Consider the following 21,368-nt stretch of genomic DNA (forward strand, 5'->3'; position numbering starts at 1 on the left):
CAGATAACGAATGATCAAGAGCTACTGGAACCAACACTATCACTATCTGCAAAATGTACGCAATTTCATCTTCCTTCTCTTGAAGAACTTGAATCTCTTATTAAGACTATCAACACAAAGGGTACGCAATCTGAATCAATTCCCCCTTTTATTCTTAAGCGGTATTTTGATATTTTTGGCCCTTCAATATTTTTACTAATCAACGAAAGCTTACAGCAAAGCCTTATGCCTAAGGCTTGGAAGACATCAATTATTCGTCCTATTATTAAAGACCAAAAAATAAGTACTGAAGAGAAATCAAATTATAGGCCAATTTCAAATATCCCATACCTGGCAAAACTAACGGAGAAAATAGTATTTAACCAAGTATCACACTTTATAGAACAAACAAATATTTTACACCCAAATCAAACAGGTTTCCGGCAAAATCACTCAACTGAACATTCACTGATTGGTATGTCAATTTCTATACTCTACCACCTAGATCATCACTCATCTGTTCTTTTGATTTCAATTGATCTTTCTTCAGCATTCGATACAATTGATCACAATCTCTTAATAGATAGACTCCAATCTATCGGCATTACGGATTACAGATCAGGTTCTGCTTTGGTAGATCCTACTTAGACAATCGTTCTTCAATAGTATCCTTTAACAATACAACCTCTGCTAGTTTTTCAGTTACGTATGTTATTCCACAAGGTTCTATTCTTTCTCCTCTTCTGTTCAATATATTTCTTGCTCCTCTCATGACTCTTTGCCAGTCTATTGGCTTCTCCGTATTTGCTTATGCGGATGATATACAGCTTTTACATCCATTGGACCCCAACAGTTCTTCTGAAATATCAACTATTAATGAGAAATTAAAACAGATTCATTTATGGCTTGACACCAATAGACTATCCCTCAATATTAATAAAACAAATATTATGCTCTTCCCTTGGAAAGATAATCATAAACTCACCTTTCCAATTTCCATCAAAGGTGTCACCCTTAAGCAAATAAATAAAATTAGAATTTTAGGGGTTATTTTTGATGAAAAATTAACTTACCATGACCATGTTAGCCATGTTGTTAAAGCTACCTTTTTTAGGCTTCGCCAAATTCGCTCAATATCCAAATTTTTATGTCCAAAATCATTGAATATACTAATTCATTCATTGATTATCTCAAAAATTTACTATTGCAATGCTTTATTTAAGGGAATGGCGCAAAAAGAAATTAGGCGGCTGCAGATCATCCAGAATGCATCCATTAAACTTATTATGAAAGCAAAGAAGTTTGATCATGTAATCCCTTTACTTCAAAAAGCTCACTGGCTTCCAGTGTCTCATCGTATTCTATACAAGTTATGTTTGCTTACATTCAAATCTCTTACATTTAAAACCCCAGCTTTTATTTATAAAGCATTGATACCGTATAATTCTAGATTATTGAGATCAAATGACCAACATTTATTGGTCATTCCCTCTCTTAAAATCATCAACACTATCGGCAATCTATCTTTACTATCACGGCGCCTCAGACATGGAATTCACTCCCAATTTACTAGAGAGGAAAAGAATTTGGAAAAATTTAAGAGGAAACTCAAGAGTTTTCTTTTTAAAGATGCATTAAATACTTAATTGAATTGCTTACTGCTCTTCTGTTTATTTTTAAACCTTTTAATCAGTTTTGTCTTTCCCTTCCTGCTGTTTTTAACCCCTAATTGTTTCCTTGCCTTGCCTATTGTCTCATTGAACTTGAAAATGTGTTTTTTATTATATTTTGCTGACTTGTACATCGTCTAGAATTTGGAATAGGCGATTAATTAAATTATAAAATAAACTTGAAACTTGCTTTATAATATGTATTTTTGGATGAGCAGATACAAATTTTTTTATTATATTGTTTTGTTTATTTCTTTATTTTTTGAATTGAATTAGAGATTTACGCTCTGAAGAGTACTCTGAAGTAGCAATATTTGCGAAAACATGTCAGAACCCCGAGAGGAGCGAGACACATGGAATCTTAAGAAGAATATTGAGTACTCTTGAGACAAGTGAAAAGTTTTTGAACAATTAAACATTTGCATATATAAGAAAGCATAGAAAATGCAATGATTGAGTATATATGAGCCATTGACTAGTGGGCTTTGATCCACACTTGGTCTCACAATTACATCAATTTCTCTGAGCACTTTGGTAATGTTACATTGTTACATGTTAAAAAATATATGAAAGTAGTCTGCTTGGAGCATCCTTTTTGGTACAGGTTGTGCCTCTGCTCTAGCAGTATTATATTAAGCAAAGCCCCCGATTAGGTTGGGTTTCATGTTACAGGTGCTAGCAACCTATTTTCCTGCATGCTTGAAATTAGAGAATGACACGGTGACTGTTACCCGCAGTAACAGTGCAGGTAACCCACTGAGACAGGGACCGAAAAAAAACCTGGTCACCGCAGGTACGGGGAAAAGACCATTCATTGCCCCATGGAGCGGTGAATGGCCTTATCCCCGTAGTTAATTGAGGGGAACGCGTGCAAAATCTCAGATCGTGCAGTTCAGCAGCCCCCTCCCTCTTTTCTCCCAATCGCAGTCCAGGCATCTCCCTCCCTCCCTTCCCTGGTGATTTTTATTTTTCTCTCAACAAGCAGCCGGAGTTTGAAGTCGTGTTCGGCTGCTGGAAAGTTCTCCTCTGACGCAACCAAAATCAGGAAGTAGCGTCAAAGGAGAAGTATCCAGCAGCCGCACGTGACTTCAAAGCTCCGACTGCTTGTTGAGAGAAAAATTAAAATCGCCAGAGAAGGGGAAGGAAAGGAGAGAGATGCGCAGACCGCGCAAAGGGTGCTGAAGGGAAGTGGAGAGAGAGAGAGAGGGGGGGGTAAGTCGAACAGACGCTGAAGGGAAATGGGGAAGAGAGAGTGGGGAGAAGATACTGAAGAGAAATGGGGAAGAGAGAGAGGGGGGAGAAGACGTTGAAGGAAAGTGAGTAGAAGAGAGTGGAACAGACACTGAAGGGAACTGGATGAAGGAGGGGATAAAGAAAAAAAAAAAAGGCACATGCTTGATTGGGGAGACAGATACCAGATCTGAGGGGAGGAAAGGAGAAGAGAGATGCTAAAAACCACCTGAGGGAGAGAAGGAAAGATGAAAGGGAAGAACACAGAGATGCCAGACTATGGGGAGAGAAGATGGGTGCCAGACCAATGGGGGGTGGAGGGAGAGATGGAAGGGAGAGGCACAGTAACAGAGCATATGGAAGAGGCAGAGAGAAGGCAGACAGATGGAAGGAATTTTTTTGCTTTAGAAAAATGTAGTATTACTTGTGTTGATAAACATTTATAAACAAAGCCCTGCCAGCTGAAGATCTCTCTCTAGTTCAGCAAATTTATAAAATGACAACTACACAGAATATTGTTTCTTGTTATACTTACAGTTAAAGCCAGCTTACCAAGATCTAGAGTACATGTAATTTCTAAAACTTTTATATTTACATCCCAGAATTACCAATGGCCATTATATCATACACTAAAACAATTACTGGTATAAGTGCACTCGTGCACAATGAAAAGAGAAACTTCTTGAGATGAGCAGATCTACTGAAGAGACATAAAAGGCAGGAACATTACCAAAACACTTCGGGGAAGGGGGGTAGAGGGGGGAACGTTGCAACCAGACTTACAGACTCCATTTTTTTTAAACTATTATTTTTACCAACACCTAGAAACATAGACACATGAAGGCAGATAAAGGCTAAATGGCCCATCCACTATCTTCTCCCTCAGAGATGTCACATGCCTGTCCCACGATTTCTTGAATTCAGACAGTCTTTGTCTCCACCACATCTACCAGGAGCCTATTTCACGCATCTATCACCCTTTCTGTAAAAAAGTATTTCCTTAGATTACTCCTGAGCATATCACATCTTAACTTCATCCTCTGCCCTCTCATTCCAGAGCTTCCTTTAAAATGAAAGATTTGCATCATGTGCATTTATGCCACACAGGTATTTAAAACATCTCTATCATATCTCCCCTCTCTTGCCTTTCCTCCAAAGTACACATATTGTGCTCTTTTAGTCTGTCAAACTTTACCTTACAAAATAGATGAAAACAAGGGCCCCAAAGTTCAAAAACAATCAGAAGCTATGACCCTTAAATAATTGCAGTAAGTGATATATTAAAGAGAGAAAAAGGATCTCAGAAACCTGCTCAGTATACTGTGGATTCTCAGTTATCCAGAACCCATGGGGATTGATGGATGCCAGATAAGGAGAAATTAGGTTCTTACCTGCTAATTTTCTTTCTGTTAGTCTCTCCAAACCGGTACAATTTTTTACAGATGGGTAATATCTCACTGTGACCAGCAGGTGGAGACTGAGACCAAAACTTTGGTTGTAGTATATTAGCTGAGGCTCCCCCTCCTAACCCAGTCTTTCTCCATCTCCAAAGCAGGTGGTAAGATAGGAAAAATTAAGGCTTCCCTTGTTAGAGCTGTTGGAATTTGTTTAGGACTCCTGGTCCCCTTTCTGGTGCCGGATGGAGCTTGGAAGGGTCCTGTTTAGGGGTACGTCCAACCTCGGGGGTGTCAAGCCTGATGGGTTTCGAGTTGGGTCCCTCCCCACCCCTTCCTCCACCTCTCTAGGTTTTTGGTTCCCATCATTTTGGCCTTTAGTTTAGTTAGCTCCTCATAAACACAGTCCTCTGAAAATCAATCAGGATCTACCAAACCTCCATCCCTATTTGCATTTTTGTCTTCTGCAGTCCTGCTCTTGGTGCTTCAGCTGTGAACACAGCAATTCAGCCTTATCTTTATCAGCTTCTATATTATTTCTCCCCTTCACCTTTGAGTCTCACAATGCCACTTTTTCACTTCTTCTTATCACTAATATACCTAAATATACCATGTCGGCTATTCTTTCTTCCATTTGCATCTGCTTTCCCGACTTCTCGACCAGCCTCTCAACTTTCCCAGATATTTTTTGCATGTCTTCCTCTTTCTGTGATTTTTGTAGTTTGTGAAAGCTAACTTCTCTTTCCTTACCTTTTCAGCTACTACTTTTGAGAACCAAAACGGCCTTTTCTTCTTATTTTCCTTACAAAATGGTTTGCTGCCCTTACAATATCTCCTTTCAATTTTGTCCACTGCTTTCCTACTTCTTTCAGATGTTCCCTAACTCTTTATGTAATCCGCTCTGAATTTGTGAATAGAGCAGAATATAAATCACCTTAGCATAGTATAGCATCCAGACAACTCTGACATAATCCCCCATATGAACAAAGCAGTTAAGTCTGGAACCTTTACTTTTGAATGAGCCCTCTACACACCTGTCTTAATATTAAACCACACCATGCTGTAATCACTGGATGCCAGATCATTCAGTTTAACATCCCCATTTGCAAGTACTAGGTCCAATATGGCCCCATCCTTTTGAATGTATTTTTTTTTTTTACTATGCCTCTTCAATGTTTCACCTTTATTGCTTTTGTTCTTTCTGGCAGTCTCTCTAGCTAGTGATTTTTCTCCTCGCCAGCAAAGACTAACGGCCTCTTTTACAAAGCCACGCTAGCGGCTGCCCTGCGCTAACGGCCCCAAAGCCCATAGAGATTTAAAGGGCTTCGGGGCTGTTGCCGTGCGGCAGCCGCTAGCATGGCTTTGTAAAAGAGGCTGTAAATTAATCATCAACCTTTCTATTTCCTCATGCTTCTCAAAGTCATCAACCGGCAATACAAGCAATGAACATAAACTCAGTATCTTCCTTTTCTGAAATGGATGTCTAAACTTCATAGAATTTCCTCTCTCTGAAACCAAATGATATAGGATTGACTCACAAAAGTTAGGTTTTATTATAATAGACAAAAGAAAGAGCAAAAGTAATTATTTTCAATAATCTAAGTATAAAGACATATCCTCTCCCTCTTTTCTCTTTTACCAGCACTGATATCTAACCAAGCCAAACAGAGACTTTTCCACTGAATACCATGATTTCAGCTCGCTACCTTCCGACTCTAAAACAAATGCTATCCTAACTCTGGAAGAAGTTCTCTATCAGGAATAAATTACTGGAGTTTGTCCATTAAGCGCTGCATGTGTCTGGTAGCCTTACAGAGCTTCATCATACATTGATCAAGAACTACCCGAAGTTCAGGCTGGTTTCAGAAAAGGTTGAAGAACAAGAGACATTATTGCCATTTAAATGGATATTGGAGAAGAGCAAAGAATACCCCAAACCCCTATACCTTTGCTTCATCGACTACAGCAAAGCTTTTGACTGTCTAAATCACAATTAACTCTGGGGGACTCTAGTGCAAATGGGAAAACACATAACTCAGCTGATAGAGAGCCTATATGAAAATCAAGAAGCTGCAGTGAGAACTGAATATGGCAGGGGTGCCCAAAAGGTCGATGTTGTGTGAATCAAGACATGAAGTTCGTTGTGTGCAGCGTTCGCTGTGCGAGGCGTTCGTTGTGTGAGGCACCACTGTATTCCACAAGCAGTTGCTCAAGTCCAAATGTTGATCGTTTCCATACAAAAGATGTGAGATTCTGTTCTTCCTTGTTTGTTCAAATAGAATATAGCAACTTGGATGTCTGTACAAACGAGCACTATCTGTTGAAGTAGTCAGTCCTGGAATGCATTCTCTATTGTCTGTAACTTAAAGAGATTGATGCGTAGGGGCTTTTTGTGGCGAGACCACATGCATTAAGTGTGGAGACTATCTAGATCAGTGTTCTTCAACCTTTTGACACCTAGGGTCTGGCAGAAATAAAATAATTATTTTCTGGACCGGCACCAGTCCGTGGACTGGCAGTTGAATAACACTGGGCTAAGTCGTTGGCCAGACCTCACCCAACTCCACCCAATCTCTGCCCCAGACCCCGCCCCCATAATAGTACCAATTACAACACCATTTTTTCTATTCATTTTTCATAAATACACACACACACACACACACAATATAATCATTTTAACACCACATAATGGTTAACCACAAAATTAAACTACACAAAGCACACTGTATGCTTCTCAATATTCATTCCTACCAGAACACAGATAACCCCATGCAAATACGGGACCAAAAATGAAAAGTACTAATATATACAAACAAACCCTAAGGTGCAAAACTCTGCATGCAGTACAATCCCAGAGGAAAAGAAACAAATGCATTTCTTTCTTAACAGACAGCACTAAATTAAAAAATAAAATCATTCCCCTACCGTTGTTGTCTCCCTCCCTCCATGCTGTGCCTTGCCTTCTGGCCTGCCCCCCGGTGTTATCTTTGGGTCGGCTCCCTCTTCCTCAGCGCTGCAGTGCAGAAAGCCGTGGGCAGCGGCTCTTTGCGCATCCTGCGCCTCATCTGGAAGCCTTCTCTCTGACATTGCAACGTCAGAGAGAAGGCTTCCGGTTCAGGCGTAGGAGCTTCTGCCCACGGTTTTGTGCAGCACTGAGGAAGAAGGAGCCAGCCCAAAGACAACACCACATCGATCGCACCGTGGACCGGTGGCTGAAGAGCACTGTCTGGGACCCAATGCATGTGCTGGCCCTGTGGACCAGCAGGAAATTTCTCCAGACAGGCACTGGTCCACAGACCGGCAGTTAAAGAACACTGATCTAGATGACCACCCCAACCCATCATAGAAGCATTTGTGGTTAGAAGTTTTTGATGCTGAAGAGGCTGGAGAGGCAGACCCAGAGTTAGATTGTGCAGAACCAACCACCACTGGTGAGGTCCAGGGTTACATGAATTGGAGCAGAGAGTGATCCTGTGGCTTGGGACCACTGGGTTTATTGAAGTCCACTGTGGAAGCCTGAAGTGAAGACATACAATGGGGGGGTCACGTGAACTGTCAATACTATGTGACCAAGAAGGATTCAGGCATGCAGAAGTGCGCTTGAGGGTGGAGCTTCTTTGACCCAAGTGAATGAGACTGTTAACTCTCTGTTCGGGTAGAAAAGCTCAACTTTGAATGTTAATCAAGAGTACACCTATGAACTCTTAAGGTTTGAGATGGCTGTAGATATGACTTTTGGTAACTGACGGCAAACCCTATAAGCTTGAGGAGACGAACTGTTGAGCCGATAGCAATCTGAACTTTCTCCAATGACGAGGCCTTGATCAACCAATGATGAGGCCTTGAGGGAAAAACTGCTGCTACAAAGTCAAAAGGCCTGACAGCTTGGGGAGTTTGAGTGGAAAATATACTAAAAATGTAAAAAAAGGCATTGAAGTGGTCTGCAGGCCAAAACTGAAAAACTGACTGAATTTAACCAAACTCAAATACTGGAAAATGAGAAAAATAAAAGAATTACAAAGAAAACAGCAATAAAATAAGGCGGCACAAAAAAAAAAGGGACTTCAAAGTTTGACGCGCTGAGAAGGCAAGACACAGCTTCTCGGCTCTGTGGAAAACTTAAGAACTGTTGGTACCACATACCGACATCGGGTGGTAAGGCACTTACTTGTACGCATGAAGTGTGAGCATTGCCTGAATTTGTCCATACCGGGTTCCATGGATGATGTCACCAAAGTGTAAGAATATTATGCCTGATTGTCCATGTAGCACAGCTACTTACCGTAACAGGTGTTATCCAGGGACAGCAGGCAGATATTCTTGACTGATGGGTGACGGCACCAACGGAGCCCCGGTACGGACACTTTTAGAGTGATTGCACTCTAAGAACTTGGAAAGTTCTAGAGGCCGCACCGCGCATGCGCGAGTGCCTTCCCGCCCGACACAGGCGCGCGGTCCCCAGTTATGATAAGCCAGCTAAGAAGCCAACCCGGGGAGGTGGGGGGGACGCAAGATTATCTGCCTGCTGTCCCTGGATAACACCTGTTACGGTAAGTAACTGTGCTTTATCCCAGGACAAGCAGGCAGCATATTCTTGACTGATGGGTGACCTCCAAGCTAACAAAAAGAGGGATGGAGGGACGGTTGGCCATTAGGAAAACAAATTTTGTAAAACAGATTGGCCGAAGTGTCCATCCCGTCTGGAGAATGCATCCAGACAATAATGAGATGTAAAAGTATGAACTGAGGACCAAGTGGCAGCCTTGCAGATTTCCTCAATAGGAGTGGAACGGAGGAAAGCTACAGATGCTGCCATAGCTCGGACTCTATGGGCCGTGACAGAACCTTCCAGTGTCAGTCCGGTCTGAGCATAACAGAATGAAATGCACGCTGCAAGCCAATTTGACAACGTACGTTTAGAAACAGGATGTCCCAATTTATTCGGATCAAAGGACAGAAAGAGTTGGGGGAGATGATCTGTGGGGCTTAGTACGGTCTAAATAGTAAGCCAGAGCCCGCTTACAGTCCAAAGTATGTAGAGCCTGTTCTCCAGAATGAGAGTGAGGTTTCGGAAAGAAGACAGGCAGAACAATGGATTGGTTGATATGAAATTCCGAAACCTTAGGGAGAAACTTTGGATGTGTACGCAGAACCACCTTGTCATGATGAAAGACTGTGAAAGGTGGGTCAGAAACTAGTGCATGGAGCTCACTGACCCTCCTGGCAGAGGTGAGAGCAATAAGGAAAAGAACCTTCCAAGTGAGAAACTTGAAAGTGGCATTAGCCAAAGGTTCAAATGGAGGCTTCATTAAAGCGGATAGAACCACATTAAGATCCCAGATCACAGGAGGTGCTTTAATAGGTGGTTTTAAATTAAAAAGACCTCGCATGAATCTGGTGACCAGGGGATGAGCTGAAAGGAGTTTCCCATGGACTGGCTCATGAAAAGCCGCAATAGCACTGAGATGAACTCTGACGGAGGTAGATTTGAGGCCAGAGTCAGACAGAGAAAGCAGATAATCCAACAAGGTCTCCACTGCAAGAGACGTGGGATCATGATGATGAAGAAGACACCAAGAAGAAAATCTTGTCCACTTCTGATGGTAACACTGAAGAGTGGTCGGTTTCCTGGAAGCATCCAGAACAGAACGAACGGGCTGAGACAGTAGAGAATCATGTGAAGTCAGCCCGAGAGATACCAAGCTGTTAGGTGTAGAGACTGGAGGTTGGGTTGAAGAAGGGTCTCCTGATGCTGCGTAAGCAGAGAAGGAAATATTGGAAGTAGAAAAGGTTCCCTGGAACTGAGTTGAAGTAGAAGGGAGAACCAATGCTGCCTGGGCCATCTTGGAGCAATTAGGATCATGGTGGCTCTGTCCCTCTTGAGCTTGAACAAGGTGCGTAACATGAGTGGTAGCGGAGGGAAAGCATACAGGAACAGATTGGACCAATCCAGGAGGAACGCATCCGCTGCCAGACGGTGAGGAGTGTAGAGTCTGGAGCAGAAGCGGGGCAGTTGGTGATTGTGAGGAGCTGCAAAGAGGTCCACCTGAGGAGTGCCCCACTGGTCGAAGATGGACTGCAAGGTCGAGGGATCGAGAGTCCATTCGTGTGGTTGTAGAACTCTGCTGAGTTTGTCCGCTAACGAGTTCTGCTCCCCCTGGATGTAGATCGCTTTCAGGAACAAGTGGTGATCTGTGGCCCAAGTCCAGATTCTCTGGGCTTCCTGGCACAATAGGCGAGAGCCTGTCCCACCTTGTTTGTTGATGTAATACATTGCAACCTGATTGTCTGTGCAAAGCAGGAGGACCTGAGGAAAGAGAAGATGCTGAAATGCTTTGAGGGCATAAAACATTGCTCTGAGTTCCAGGAAATTGATGTGATGCTTCATTTCCTGAGGTGTCCAAAACCCTTGAGTTTGAAACTCGTCCAAATGTGCACCCCATGCATAAGGGGATGCATCGGTGGTGATGACAAGCTGATGCGGAGGCAGATGAAATAGAAGACCTCTGGATAGATTTGAGGATATCAACCACCATTGCAGAGATCGACGAAGTGACGATGTCACAGATATGTGTTGTGAGCAAGGATCTGTCGCCTGGGACCATTGGGTAGCCAAGGACCATTGGGGAGTGCGCAGGTGGAGACGCGCAAGGGGAGTGACGTGAACCGTGGACGCCATGTGACCCAAAAGAATCATCATTTGCTTGGCAGAGATGGAACGTTGAGACAATATCTGCTGACAGAGAAATTGGAGAGTCTGAAGACGATTGGATGGTAGGAATGATCTCATCAGGATTGTGTCCAGTATTGCTCCAATGAACTGTAGTCTTTGAGTGGGGATGAGGTGAGATTTTGGAAGATTGATCTCGAATCCCAGGATTTGAAGAAAAAAGATGGTTTGATTCGTAGCCAGAAGAACTGACTGAGATGAGACGGCCTTGATTAACCAGTCGTCTAGGTAAGGAAAGACCTGAATGTGGTGAGAGCGAAGAAATGCTGCCACCACAATGAGGCACTTGGTGAACACCCTTGGAGAGGAGGCAAGACCGAAGGGTAGCACCTTGTATTGGTAATGGCGATGATTGATCATGAAACGAAGATATTATCTGGAGGTCAGATTGACCGGAATGTGAGTGTATGCTTCTTTGAGATCGAGGGAGCATAGCCAGTCGTTTTGATTGAGAAGAGGGTAAAGAGTGGCTAAAGAAAGCATTTTGAATTTCTCTTTGACCAAACATTTGTTGAGATCTCGAAGATCTAGGATGGGTCTTAGATCTCCTGTTTTTTTGGGGACTAGAAAATAACGGGAGTAGAACCCCTGCCCCTGCTGATCTGGAGGAACCTCCTCTATAGCATTTAAAAGAAGAAGGGATTGAACTTCTTGAACAAGGAGAGCAGACTGAGGAGTGTTCAAAGCAGACTCTTTTGGTGGACTTAGAGTCGGCAGAGTTTGAAAGTTGAGAGAGTAGCCGTGGTGGATGATGTTGAGGACCCATTGGTCCGAGGTGATGATTTCCCATCGGCTGAGGAAAAGAGATAAACGACCACCTATGGGTTGAGGAAGGTGGGTGGAGATTTGAACACTGGCTATGCTTTGGAGAATTAAGTCAAAAGGGTTGGGACTTTGGTTGTGGAGGTGGCTTCACAGGCTGCTGTTGCTGTTGAGGCCTCGGGGGTTGACGTTGTTGTTGGCGTTGACGTCTAGGTGGCTGGGAAGGTGTCTGCAATGGTCGAGCTGCATAGCGTCGCTGATAAGCCGACTGCTGTCTGAAAGGCCGTGTAGTAGGGGGCTTCTTTTTATTTTTGAGCAGAGTATCCCAACGTGTTTCATGAGCCGACAGCTTTTGAGTGGTCGAGTCCATGGATTCCCCAAAGAGCTCATCTCCCAGGCATGGTGCATTGGCTAACCGATCTTGATGATTAACATCAAGTTCGGATACCCGAAGCCAGGTAAGTCGACGCATGGCCACAGACATAGCTGTTGCTCTGGAGGTTAGCTCAAAGGTATCATAGATGGACCTAACCATAAATTTTCGCAGTTGGAATAGCGAAGAGGAGCATTGATGAAAAGCCTGTTGTTTTCGTTGGGGGAGGTACTTTTCGAACGAAGCCATGGTGGTAAGGAGGTGTTTCAGATAAAATGAAAAATGGAATGCGTAGTTGCCAGATCTATTGGCTAACATTGCATTCTGATAAAGTCTCTTACCAAATTTGTCCATGGCTTTGCCCTCTCTGCCAGGAGGTACAGAAGCATATACACTAGCTCCTGAGGATTTTTTTAGGGTAGATTCCACTAACAATGATTCGTGAGGAAGCTGGGGTTTGTCTAATCCAGGAATAGGGATCACCTTGTACAAAGAATCTAGTTTACGGGGAGCTCCAGGAATTGTTAAAGGAGTCTCCAAATTCTTGTAGAATGTCTCTCGTAATATATCATGCAGAGGCAGTTTCAAGAATTCCTTAGGAGGCTGGTCAAAGTCAAGTGCGTCTAAAAAAGCTTTAGATTTTTTAGACTCAGCCTCCAAAGGAATAGACATGGAATCACACATATCTTTCAAAAAGGAAGTGAAAGATGTGGATTCCTGTCTTGAAGAAGGATCAGGTAACACAGAATCATCTTCTTCAGAGGAACATTCACCTTCAGAAAGGAATGGTTCTTCAGAGTCTCCCCACAGATCAGGGTCTCTTACATGAGATGTACGATCCCGGGACTCTGGAGTCGAGGGTTCTAAATGTCGGGATTTGCGTACCGACTTACCCGATCTCATCGACACGGTACCGGGAGAAGTCACTGGTTGTACCGGTGCCGAAGTCTGTACGGACTGATGCCTCGGTTCCAGTGCAAGAAGTGGCATCGATGTCGATGAGGCCGAGTGCACCGGTACCGAAGGAGTGGATGCAGAAATAAGAGGTTGCTCCACTACCGGTACCGGTGGCTCAGACCGGACCGGTTCTGGAAGGATCGGGGTTAATATAGCAGGAAGCAGCTGCTGGAGTTGTTCCCTGAGCTAAACCTGCAAGACAGCGGCAATGCGCTCATCTAACGAGGGCACCGGTACCGCTTTTTTCTTCTGCGGTACCTTAGGTGCCGCTCTACACTCCGAGGAAGAACCCGATGTCGAAGGGCTAACCTCAATCGGAGCAGAGCGCTTCCGCTGGTGTTTCACGGTCGGCAGGATTGGGCTCACTGCAGTGGAGACCGGAGGACGCTCAAGCGGGGAAGGCTTCTTAGCCGGCTTACCTGGAGGGTGCGACGCCGGCGTGGTATCGCGCGGTGTCGACGAGGAAGGTGCCGACTGAAATGGAACCAATGTCGGTGCCGGTGTAGCAGAATCGGACATCTCGGCACCGAAAAGTAACCGCTGTTGGATCTGGCGGTTTTTCAGAGTCCTTTTCTTTAACGATGCGCAGCGGGTACAAGATGACGCTCGATGATCAGGACCAAGACACTGCAGACACCAGTTATGTGGGTCTGTCAGTGAAATTGGTCGAGCGCACCGCTGGCACTTTTTAAACCCGGGTTGAGGGGGTATGAATGGAAAAACGGCTTCAGCCAAATCGAAGCTTGAGGCTTCGATAGTGGCAATAGGCCCCGCCGGGGCGAAACCGAAAGAAAATGAAAAAAATGACTAAATAGAATTTTTTTTTTTTTTTAAAGAAATAAAGAAAAAATGAGGAAAATGATATTTTCCAAAAGGTTTACGCGAGCGTGGAAGGCAAAAATCGAAAAAATATTCAACAGCCGTTGAACACACGTCTTCTTAGCTCCGCGGAAACTAAGAAACTGGGGACCGCGCGCCTGTGTCGGGCGGGAAGGCACTCGCACATGCGCGGTGCGGCCTCTAGAACTTTCCAAGTTCTTAGAGTGCAATCACTCTAAAAGTGTCCGTACCGGGGCTCCGTCGGTGCCGTCACCCATCAGTCAAGAATATGCTGCCTGCTTGTCCTGGGATAAATGATGTAACCCAAGTGTAAGAATATTATGCCTGCTTGTTCTCAGAGAATGCAGTATCTCCCACGGTACCCAAGTGTAATGGTGCAGCAAGTCTGTACTCTTGGAACTATTTTTAGATTTCACTTGCACCTATTTAGTAGGAACTCAAGATGAGTTACATTCAGGTTCAGTAGATATTTTCCTGTCCCCAGAGGGATTACAATCTAAGTTTGTACTTGAGATAATGGAGAACATAAGAACAGCCTTACTGAGTCAGACCAATCCAGGTCACAAGTTACCAATCTAGGGTAAGCAGTAGCTTCCCCATGTCTGTCTCAATAGCAGACTATTGACTTCTCCTCCAAGAACTTGTCCAAGTAGCTGCACTAGGATTTGTACCTGGTTTCCCTTGTTCTTGGACTGCTCTAACCAATAGGTTACTATGCTCTTCATAACAGAAGGCTATTAAGATAGCATCACTCAACTTGTTTCAAATGCCTATTCCTAAATACACAAATTTTCATTCTGGGCATTCTGGAGGATCAGCAGATATGTCAGAAGAGCAATCCAAGTACCATATTGTATGCTGATACAATTCCTTTTGAGTTAAAAAGCAGTTTGGGGGATATGCCCACTACCCTTAACTAGATGACCTTGTTAATAAACGCAGATTTCTTCTATGTTGAACCACTATACTATAGTTTTACTGAATATGGCTATTTACTGCTTTTGCGTGGATTTTATTTTTTTCACAGAAGCTGGTATTATGTGCCAGGTTCTTAAGTCATCATTGAATCTATTGAGACACATTAAAACAAAACAACACAACAGATCTCCCTTTGTAATCTCTCTTCAAAAAAACTACTCTGGAGTGTTACCGTCTTTTTTTTCATCCACTGAAGGTGGTGTAGAGGCTTCCGTTTTATCTTTATGTAGTTTAGGTTGTTTCGATTCTTGCATTACCTCTTTTACAGAGGAGATTTGTAGTGGACCAGACTGAATCTAAAAAAATGGAAAACCAAAAAAGAATGATTGGCTTTTGAACAAGATCAAACTTCATTTACCATGCCCTAACATGGTTTGATAAACATTTACAAGACATACAAAAATAAATAGTGTATATGAATCAGCCACAAAAGAAAAAGCATGAAGTGCTATACAACACTATCTATTGAGACACTGATGAAACCTCCATCAAAACTATGTTTACTGAAGGCCACATCTTCATAAGGCTATTGAGAGAAATTGAGAGAACAGTAACACTTCAGAGAGGACAGTTACCTTAAAGGAACAAAGGCCTACAACACCCACTTTACAGAGAAAGATTTAAGAAATTCAAAATATATTTACTGGAGGGGGGAAAAAAGGAGGGGGTGGTGATAAAAATATTCAAAAGTTCAATAAATATACAGCAATAGCAATTTCCATAGACAAACATGCTTGAAGACAAGGAATCATAACATGAAGTTGGAGTGATAGGGCTCAAAGTAGTACTTCTTTACTGAGGCACTAATGTACCTCGCTGGACGTGGCTGCCTGCCCGGTCCCCGCGAGCAGTGACAGCCGACACAGATGCCTCCGAGTCCAGTTATTTTCCGTTGCGGCAGAGCAGCACACAAGGCTGCCTGTCCGGTCCCGCGCCGCTTCCTGTGAGAACTGAGTTCAGAATGTTATTTTTCTCATTTTCCTCCTCTAAATCTAGGGTGCGTCTTATGGTCAGGTGCGTCTTATGGAGTGAAAAAACGGTATGGAGCGAAAAATACGGTATAACTTAAAAGCCTACCAGAAGAGGTAATAATAGGAAGCAAAGAACTTAGAATTCAAACATGCATGAAGAGATGGCCATAAAGGAGGGGAGATAACCAGAACCATTAGTGTATACGATAGGACAGTTAGCAGAGGCAACACACAATATGTTACAAAGTAATGTCATTATTTGCTCACAACCATAAAAGCATCTTACATTTTTAATTCTGAAGCATCCCCTTTATAAATGATTGATTTATGAAAATGTTTTAAGTTTTCATTTGGTCTGAAAGCCAAAAGCCATGGTATGCATAGAAAACAGTTACTTATCGTAACAGGTGTTATCGAGGGACAGCAGGCAGATATTCTCATATGTGGGTGATGTCATCCACAGAGACCAGTATGCACAGTACTAAAATGTACTGGCACTTTAAGCTTTAGAAGCTTTAAGACAGCCCACATTGTGCATGCGCAAGAGCCTTCCAGCCCGACACCAGCTCGCGAGGTCATCAGTTCTATGCCCTAGTGAAGAAGTCAACCAGAAGTGGGTGGGATGTGAAAATATCGGCCTGATGTCCCCGGATAACACATGCTACGGTAAGCAACTGTGCTTTATCCTAGGACAAGCAGACAGCATATACTCACATGTGGGACTCCCTAGCTTACAAAATGGGATGGAGGGAGCATTGGCCTCTACGAAAACTTAAACACATGTTGCCTAAGAAGAAAAATAGATATACTGTCTGAGACAAGCAGGCGGAGGCAAGGGAAGGAAAATAAATAAAGAGTAAGCAGAACCTCAAAATGATGAAAAGGGAAGAATCTTGGAAAGACTATATGTATGGAGGTTGTAAATAAGAGACGACCTCATAACGGCAGGGGAATCCAAGCATATAGAAACATAGAAACTTGATGGCAGATAAAGGACAAATGACTCATCCAGTCTGCCCATCCGCAGTAAAGAACAGTTACTTACTGCAACAGGTGTTATCCAGGGACAGCAGGCAGATATTCTAACCTATGGGTGACATCACCGACGGAACCCCGGTACGGACCATTTTAAAAGTGCATCGCCATTTACGTCTTTAGAAAGTTTGCGATAGCCCAAACCGCACATGCGCAACTGCCTTCCCACTTATCTTAACTGAGGGAGCACGGTCCCTCAGTTAAGATAAGCCAGCTAAGAAGCCAATCCAGGGAGGTGGGTGGGTTTTGAGAATATCTTGCTGCTGTCCCTGGATAACACCTGGTACGGTAAGTAACTGTGAACATAAGAATTGCCGCTGCTGGGTCCGACCAGTGGTCCATTGTGCCCAGCTGTCCGCTCACGAGGCAGCCCTCTGGTCTAAGACCAGCGCCCTGTGACTAGCCCTACCTGCGTACGTTCTGGTTCAGCAGGAACTTGTCTAATTTTGTCTTGAATCCCTGGAGGGTGTTTTCCCCTATGACAGACTCCGGAAGAGCGTTCCAGTTTTTTACCACTCTATGGGTGAAGAACTTCACCCCTTCTATCCCCTTTCAAATTTAGAGAGTGCCCTCTCATTGTCCCTACCTTGGAGAGGGTGAGCAACCTGTCCTTATCTACTAAGTCTATTCCCTTCAGTACCTTGAATGCTTCAATCATTTCCCCTCTCAATCTCCTCTGTTCGAGAGAGAAAAGGCCCAGTTTCTCTAATCTTTCACTATATGGCAACTCCTCCAGCCCCTTAACCATCTTAGTCGCTCTTCTCTGGACCCTTTTGAGTAGTACCATGTCCTTCTTCATGTACAGCGACCAGTGCTGGATGCAGTACTCCAGGTGAGGGCGCACCATGGCCCGGTACAGTGGCATGATAACCCTCTCCGATCTGTTCGTGATCCCCTTCTTTATCATTCCTAGCATTCTGTTCTCCCTTTTCGCCGTCACCACACATTGCGTGGATGGCTTCGGCTGCTACCACCACGGCTGGCGCTAAAAAACGCTCGTTTTGTAAAAGGGGGATAAAATAGAAATACATAGACAAACATAGAAACATAGAAGATGACTGCAGAAAAGGGCTATAGCCCATCAAGTCTGCCCACTCTGCTTACCCACCCCCTGTCTATGCCCTAATGACCCAATTTCCTTATCTTGACCCTCGTAGGGATCCCACATAGGTATCCCAATTATTCTTAAAGTCTGGCACGCTGTCTGCCTCGATCACCTGCACTGGAAGCTTGTTCCAATGATCAACCACGCTCTCTGTGAAGAAATACTTTCTGGTGTCGTCATGAAATTTTCCGCCCCTGAGTTTGAGCGGGTGCCCTCTTGTGGCCGAGGGTCCCTTGAGAAAGAAAATATCATCTTCCACTTCGACACGTCCCGTGAGGTACTTAAATGTTTCGATCATGTCTCCCCTCTCCCTACGTTCCTCGAGAGTGTAGAGCTGCAATTTGTTCAGTCTCTCTTCGTACGAGAGACCCTTGAGCCCCGAGATCATCCTGGTGGCCGTCCGCTGAACTGATTCAATTCTGCGCACATCTTTACTGTAATGTGGCCTCCAGAATTGCACACAGTACTCCAGATGAGGTCTCACCATGACCCTGTACAACGGCATTATGACTTCAGGCTTTCGGCTGACGAAACTTCTATTGATACAACCCAATATCTGCCTTGCCTTAGATGAAGCCTTCTCCACTTGATTGGCAGTTTTCATGTTTGCACTGATGATTACTCCTAAATCTCGTTCTGCTGAAGTCCTAGTTAAAGTTTCTCCGTTCAAGAAGTACGTCCTGCATGGATTTCCGCTTCCGAGGTGCATGACCTTACATTTCTTAGCATTGAAGCCTAGCTGCCAGGTTGAGGCCCAACTCTCCAATGTAAGCAGGTCCTGCGCCATATAATTCTGTAAACTGCATTCACTTACTATATTACATAGTTTGGCGTCATCTGCGAATAGTGTTATTTTACCTTGAAGCCCTTGAGTCAGATCCCCTATGAATATGTTGAAAAGGAGTGGACCCAGGACCGAGCCCTGCGGAACTCCACTGGTCACCTCCGATGTTTTAGAGAGGGTACCATTAACCACCACCCTCTGAAGTCTGCCACTCAGCCAATCATTGACCCATGCAGTTAGTGTTTCTCCTAACCCCATCGATTCCATCTTGCTTAGCAGCCTGCGGTGTGGGACAGTCAAAAGCTTTACTGAAGTCCAGGTACACGACGTCCAAAGACTCTCCCAAGTCAAACTTTCTTGTTACCCAGTCAAAGAAGCTGATGAGATTGGATTGGCAGGACCTACCCTTGGTGAATCCATGTTGACTGGGATCCCGAAGATTCCCTTCATTCAAGATCGTGTCCAATTTGCTTTTAATTAGTGTTTCCCTGAGTTTGCACACTATTGATGTGAGACTCACCGGTCTATAATTCGCAGCCTCTGCCCTGCAACCCTTTTTATGCAGAGGAACGACATTAGCTAATTTCCAGTCCAGGGGAACTTTCCCCTTACTTAGGGAGAGATTGAATAGCTCAGCCAACAGTTTCGCCAGGACATCGCTCAATTCTCTGAGCACTCTTGGGTGCAAATTGTCTGGTCCCATGGCTTTGTTCACCTTGAGTCTTGCCAGTTTACTGTAAACTTCACCTGGTGTAAACTCAAAATTCTGAAACGGGTCTTCTGTGCTCAAAATTCTGAAACGGGTCTTCTGTGCTTTGTGTTGCCTTCAACTGAGGACCGTGTCCCGGTGCCTCACAGGTGAAGACTGAGCAGAAGTATTCATTCAGTAGTTCGGCTTTATCGGAATCTGCTTCCACGTAACTTCCGTCCGGTCTTCTAAGGCGTACTATCCCGCCTGTGTTCCTTTTTCTGTCACTAATATACCTGAAGAAGGATTTGTCCCCCTTTTTAATGTTTTTTGCCAGAATTTCTTCCACTCGAAGTTTTGCCTCCCTAACTGCCATTTTGACCGCTATAGACCTGGTCCTATATTCTACCTTTGCCTCTCTTTTCTCTGTGCGCTTGTAGGAGAGAAACGCTTTTTTCTTCTCCTTAATGATGTGAGAGATCTCTGCGGTGAACCATTGGGGTTTATTGTTTCTTTGTCGTTTATTTACTGATTTTATGAAGCTGCTAGTTGCTTCATGTATGGTTGATTTCAGTGTTAACCACTTAGCTTCTACATCATTGGTCCTGCAGCGTCCGATGGACGAAATCTCCCATGCGTGCGAAGTCTGTGCCCCGGAAATTGAGTACCTTTGTTTTCGTGTTTGATCTAGGGAAGCCTTTCCTAAGGTTGAACCATACTATGTTGTGGTCGCTGGAGGCTAGCGTATCTCCTACTGAGACCTCTGAGACGCTTTCCCTGTTGGTGAGTATCAGATCGAGGATCGCCTGGGCCCTAGTGGGCTCCGTTACTATTTGTTTGAGACGTGTTCCCTTTATGGAGGTTAAGAGCCTCCTGCTACCGCTGGTTGTCGCTGAAAATGAGTTCCAGTCTGCATCAGGCATATTGAAGTCCCCTAGCAGTACAGCTTCTCCTCGTAGAGTTATATTCTCTATGTCTTCAATTAATTCTGCGTCGTCTTCCAGTTGTCTTGGGGGTCTGTATACCACACCTAGATACAGGCATTTTTCTCTGCCTCTTGCCAGGTTTACCCAGAGGGACTCCCCGGTGTACTTGACATCTGTGATCCTGGTGGTTTTGATGTCCTCTTTAATGTATAGAGCTACCCCCCCTCCTAACCTGCCCTCTCTGTCCTGACGAAGTAGATTGTAGCCCGGTATAGCCATATCCCACCCATGTGAGTCCGTGAACCAAGTTTCAGATATTGCCACCACATCTAGGTCGGCATTCCTTATTTCAGCCTCCAATTCTAGAATTTTGTTACCTAAACTGTGTGCATTGACATACATGGCCCTCCATATCTTGTGTTTGCTAAGTCCCTGTGAGGCGTATCCTACCCGAGTCGGTGTGACTCCTAAAGAACTGTTTGCAATGTGGGTACTTACCTTGGACATGGAAGCGGAGTTTCGACTCACCTCATCAGGATAATTCCTTTTTGCACTAATATGTGAATGGGTACCCTCCCCCGACTTACCTAGTTTAAAGCCCTGTGAAGTAGGTGGGCTAGTCGGTGTCCGAAGACGTTCTTACCCCTACTGGTCAGATGGAGTCCGTCTGGTCCCTGACAAAGGTTAAATTGAACCAGTAAGAAACTGGACTCTGCATAGAGTGCCCCACAGAAACAGTGACACGTCTCCTAAAGCAATAAATAGAAAATTTTTTTCTACCTTTGTCTTCTGTGGTTTCTGCTTTCCTCATCTTCTTGTAACTCTGCCGTCTCTCTTCCCCTATATGGTATCTTCTTTCCTTCTATGCCCCTTCCAGAAACTGTATGCTTCCCCCTTCCATCTCTCCTTTCACCCTCATTGGTCTGGCATCTCTCTCCTCTCCTTC

The 21,368-nt window shown here is 44.1% G+C and overlaps 1 protein-coding gene across 3 annotated transcripts in view; it reads right to left on the bottom strand.

Annotated features, from left to right (window-relative positions):
• The window catches only part of IMMT (inner membrane mitochondrial protein), a 304,792-nt gene that overhangs the window by 219,213 nt on the left and 64,211 nt on the right, over nt 1-21,368 (bottom strand). For all 3 annotated transcript variants that reach the window (XM_033951925.1, XM_033951916.1, XM_033951934.1), the window contains exon 4: nt 15,086-15,209. In XM_033951925.1, the coding sequence (XP_033807816.1) occupies nt 15,086-15,209 (124 nt within the window). The remainder of the gene's footprint in view (nt 1-15,085; nt 15,210-21,368) is intronic.

The sequence above is a fragment of the Geotrypetes seraphini genome, chromosome 1 (genome assembly GCF_902459505.1).
Source record: "Geotrypetes seraphini chromosome 1, aGeoSer1.1, whole genome shotgun sequence".
NCBI classification, from domain to species: Eukaryota; Metazoa; Chordata; class Amphibia; order Gymnophiona; family Dermophiidae; genus Geotrypetes; species Geotrypetes seraphini.